General features: G+C 30.5%; 1 protein-coding gene across 1 annotated transcript in view; it reads right to left on the reverse strand.

The window, feature by feature from the left end:
• Positions 1-3,192, reverse strand: part of LOC119666769 (NPC intracellular cholesterol transporter 1 homolog 1b-like) — an 11,446-nt gene extending 8,254 nt beyond the window's left edge. Inside the window, exons 1-2 of the mRNA XM_038076051.1 lie at positions 3,043-3,192; positions 1,356-1,623 (exon numbers count right to left, since the gene is read on the reverse strand). Of these exons, the coding sequence (XP_037931979.1) occupies positions 1,356-1,623; positions 3,043-3,192 (418 nt within the window). The remainder of the gene's footprint in view (positions 1-1,355; positions 1,624-3,042) is intronic.
• Between the last annotated feature and the right edge of the window lie 1,821 nt (positions 3,193-5,013).

Below are 5,013 nucleotides of genomic sequence, written 5' to 3' on the forward strand. Positions count from 1 at the left end.
AATATTTATAATGATTTGCATTGATAAGTATTGTATTTTTTCACAGTAAAGTCAGTTCACATAAAACACTTAACATTCACACTCTGTATATTATAAAATTTTCCTTAAAATGCTCCCGAATTCTCTTCTTATATTGTTGTAACCTTAACAAAATACCAGATTTTTAGATCCATATTGAAATATTAATTTAGGTTTAACTGACAGCCTTGTGGTCAATGACACCTGTAGACCTAAAATCACTGCGTATATCCACATATTGCAAATGTTGAACTTTTCTTTGAATTGCTCCCGACTCTCTTCTCTTCGACTCATTATGTTATTGTAATCTTAACGAAATACCAAACTTATAGATACATATTGGAAAGTTAGGTTAGGTTTAAGTGACAGCCTTGTGCACCAAACCTCACCAAAGACTATTGCTATACCGCGTATAAGCTACTGTCCAAATGTCAGAGTTAAAAAGAACTAGAATTCTAAGTTATTTAATGCTTGAACAGCGTGGTTTTCAGAAGGCACAACTCTTATCTATTAACATTGGAAGAAATAAGCGACAATACACAACTAGAATAACTTTTGGACGTAAAACTTGACTTCGTTCCACAATGTAAAGTGCACTACGTCATAGAAAATTATTGGTTTCGAAAAATATCTGAATTTCGAAATGTATTGAATGCTTTCATAACATACTGATTTTCATACATACTCGTATTTCCATATCGATAACGCCTTGTTATTGTATTATAATCCATAATTAAAATTGCATGCCAACTGAAGTGTCACATGTCAATATTTCACATTAAGGTATGTGATATTTGTCAGTTCTGAGTTTACACTTATAACGACAGAAAAACAATCTGACAATATTTTATTTTCTACAATACATGATATTGTTTTATATTGAGAATTTTATAAAATTGATTTTATTTCCATTAATACATTTGTCCTTACATAATTAATGGAAATGCTTCCTTATTAACCTTCATAATGAAATCATTCGAAAAGCCCACACACTTCTCAATTAAAGCAACAATTAAAAAATAGTATTAATAAAAAAAAAAAACTATTAAATAAAAGGGAAAAAATATTCTTATGTGTGTTGCTGGCATAATTTTAATGAATTTTAAATGCATGTCAATTATGCATTTATTGAAGAAGTTGCATTATAATGGAGCCTTATTCAATCAATTTTCGCAATCAACATAAACGCCCACAACTCCACCTCATCACAGTCTGTAACGATGCATCCACAAAGAAAAAAAGAAGAAAACGAGATTAAAAAGTGAGTTTGCGTTATGACGGAAATGTGCGAAAATAATGTATAAAAAATGCTTATAAATGCACAGAGTTGCAATCACCGCAACGCAGCAGCAAGACTGGTAGCAACATCAACACATGAGCGATAAAATCCTGCCACTTGCAGCACTCAATGGCCATAGCTACAGCCACAGCCACAGCCACAGCCAAAGCCACAGCAACTGCAGCGGCAGCGGCAACAATAAGAAAAACTTTAAAACGGTTTTTAGCCGCAACGAGTTTTAAAATGCAATCGCATTCGCATTCGCAATGCAAAAGGTTGTTCGCTTTCAAGCGGTTGGTTATGCAAACCTGACTGAATACTTCAACCTGTGGTTATATGATTTGTGATTTTTATTGTTTGGTCCATTGTTGCTGTTGTTGTTGATTTGTGATTAAATCACCAAAAGTCAGTTAAATTTATTTCTGTCTAACTTCATTCAATGCATACTTTTTGTTTTAATTTATCTTTATCTCTTGCAACGCGAAGTACGAATTTTAGAATAATTACAAAAGTTATGGGTGAGTTTTACTAAAAATATTGTTGCTTTATTGGATTTGAAAGGCACACTTAATGAGAGCTAATGTCAAGCGTTAAATGTTAAAATGTCTTAGCAATCCCTTCGAATAGCTAATTAAATTCTGTGATAATCATATTGGGATTACAACAATTGAAATGTTATTTCAATTGTTATTATTATTATTATCGTTAGGAGATATGGCACTACGACCATCGGGTCTATTGTGCCCCCTTCTGAGTTTAGAGTAGGTCTTTAAGTCCTATTGCGTCAAAAAAAGTAGTATGGAACCTACTTCACAGAGTTTTATTGTCTCTTCCGTAAAAATATACATTCCTATGGGCCTATTTCGTATGTGCATTAGCGCAGAGCATTCTAACAGTACATGTGTGGCCGACTCATCATTCTCTTCACAGAATCTACAGTTTGCATCCGTAAACATACCCAGTTTTGTAAAGTGGTGTTTTCGTCTACATTGCCCTGTTAGGATTCCTGTGATGATTCTAAGTTTTTCTTTTGATAGGTTCATACAATCCTGGTATCTATTATTGTTATAGGAACCCATAACTGATTTGGATTGTTTTAATCCAGTTTTAATTCAGTGATTAAATATAGCACAAATATATTAATCAAATAAAAGTTAATACCAGGTGAATATATAAGTTTTTCCGATTTGTGTTGGTGAAGAAAACACATAATTTTCAAGGGATATAAATATATTTTTAATGAAATTATTAGCCATCGTCTCTATTCATATCAATCATCTTTTAGGAAGTTTATGAATACCATGCCAGAAAAGCTGCTTGTATTCTGCGGCAAACTATTCCTTAAGCCAATTATCTAACTTTCGCGAAATTGCTGAAAAGCTGCCTCATTGATACGAAGAGTTGATAGTTGGATGCCGCTAAGTCTGAGAAGTACGGTGGGTGTAAAGGAATATCCGATCAAAGTGATTTCAAGGGGTGTTTCACTAGTTTTGATCTGCGAGTGCGTTCCTCATTGATACGAAGAGTTGTTAGTCGGATGTCCCATCTAAGTGATTTCAAGTGGTGTTTCACTGGTTTTACTGTGTAATTCGGCGCATTGTCATGTAACAAAATCAATTTGCTATGTCTTTTGACATATACCGGTCGACTTTTGAACAATGCATGATATGAATTAATCATTTGTTAAAGAGAACGTAGTGTATTAAGGGTTTCGCTGGGATTTATGATTTAATAGTACACTATACCATTTTGGTCGCACTAGGTATAAGGCATGGTCCTCTTGCTGAAGCGATTTGGCTTTGGTGTTGAAGAATCGGCTTCGCCAGTAAAAGCCACTTTTTTTCCACTTTAGGTTTTGAAAATAAATCCTTTTTCTGTCCATTTTTAGAAACCATTTTTCGCAAGCAGCATTTTAGAAATGACTACGATTTTTCTTTTTAAATCTTTTATATGGAAATTAACACGTTAAAACTATCGAAACCATTTCTTATGTTGTCTAATCGATGGATTTAGAAATATATGCTCTGACCACATAAAATTTAAATTGATCTGATCATTTTATTAGAAAAGTTTTAGCTTATGTGGTAAAGAAGATATGAACACTAACATGTGGTATGGTTATACCAACATGATGTATCGAGTAAGAATATTTTGACCTGATGTTTAGTTAAAATCTGGTTAAATCAACCAATGAATCAATCAACCATGAGTGTACCAGTCAACGATGACTTTCGACTAAATTTTAATTAGTCTTTGGTGGAGACAAACAAAATGACGTATCTATAAAATTTATGCGGAGCTTAGTTTTCGGTGGTGCCAACTGTTAGTTAACTCAGAAAATACACCTACTAACATTTCGAAGACTCAAATTTTGATTCATATATTATTCAGGACTTATTGTGAATATCTCTTTGTAAAATATTAATCGATTTGTTATTTAATATTTTCTGGCTTTATCATTCTCTTTATAATCACCAAATTAGTATTTGCGTTGGTCATCTTATAACCCATGTATAATTAAATATCACTATATATCAAATAATGGTTGCTGCAATTGGCACCCTCTCTATATATTAGTTAGTTTTTCCGATAGAAATACTTTCATGGATAAACTCATAATACTAGTGACATATGGAGGTTTTGGTTGTGTATTTTACTACCGTAACTAAAAAATGTATATCAGTGCTTGTTTATTAAATTTAATTTTTTTAAATTATAGTTTTTATTACGTATTATTAGATACTTTAAATTTATTAACTAACCAAAAAAGTTATTTAATTTCTTAGGTAGGTTATGATATGTTCCTGCATTTCTAAAATAGTCATACATATAGTATATATCTATATTTGCGAAAGTTATTTATTGATTTTTTTAAGAAGATAATCAGGTTAGAATAAATTTTTTTATAATGAAAGAATTTCGTAATTTAATATTGTTTTTTAATCCTTTTAAAATACCCCAACATACCTAGAAGCTAAACAGCAAAAATGTAAAAAATTTAATTATAGCTAAAAGTTTTAAAAAGTTAAATCAACACGTCAGTGAAGTAAAGAAATTGTAAGAGTTTGAATTTTTAATTAATTTAAACTGAACATTTTTAACTCATTTAATAATTTGGTTCATATAAATAGAAGAGGAAGGTGCGATGCGATGGTATGGATTTTTTTATATTTGAGTTTGTAAAATTAATTTTATATGCAAGGCTTCAGGGATAAAATCTGTCTTTACTTACTGACATTCACTTCCACTAAAATCCACATTTACTTACACTTTTGTAGGTATATATTTACCTATGTACTTTTACTTTTTTAAACAGTAAATCCAATTAATTTCACATATATCAGGTTTTTATAATCAATATACTGGATAGGTGTTACCTATATCGAGACACAGTATAATATTATAATAACAAAGCTATTTTTTATTTTTTTCTTTTTCTATTATTTTATGATTTCAATCATAGTAGTAAATCTTTCTTAATTTAAGCACAGCTTATATTAATTTTTTATTGTATCTAAAATTTTTTTTTAAATTTTGTTTTTAATTTTTTTTTGAACTTTTTTTTTGTTTTAATTTTTTTTCTTTCCATGATTACCGAATACAAAGACATATTTTCATTATTTTTTTATTGTCAGAAAAATAGTTCTTTGTCTATAAAATATGAAATGCATAATCTCCAAGCGTTGCCAGAGTCAAAAAAACAAAAACATCTACTC

The sequence above is a fragment of the Teleopsis dalmanni genome, chromosome 1 (assembly GCF_002237135.1).
Source record: "Teleopsis dalmanni isolate 2A chromosome 1, ASM223713v2, whole genome shotgun sequence".
Taxonomy (NCBI): domain Eukaryota; kingdom Metazoa; phylum Arthropoda; class Insecta; order Diptera; family Diopsidae; genus Teleopsis; species Teleopsis dalmanni.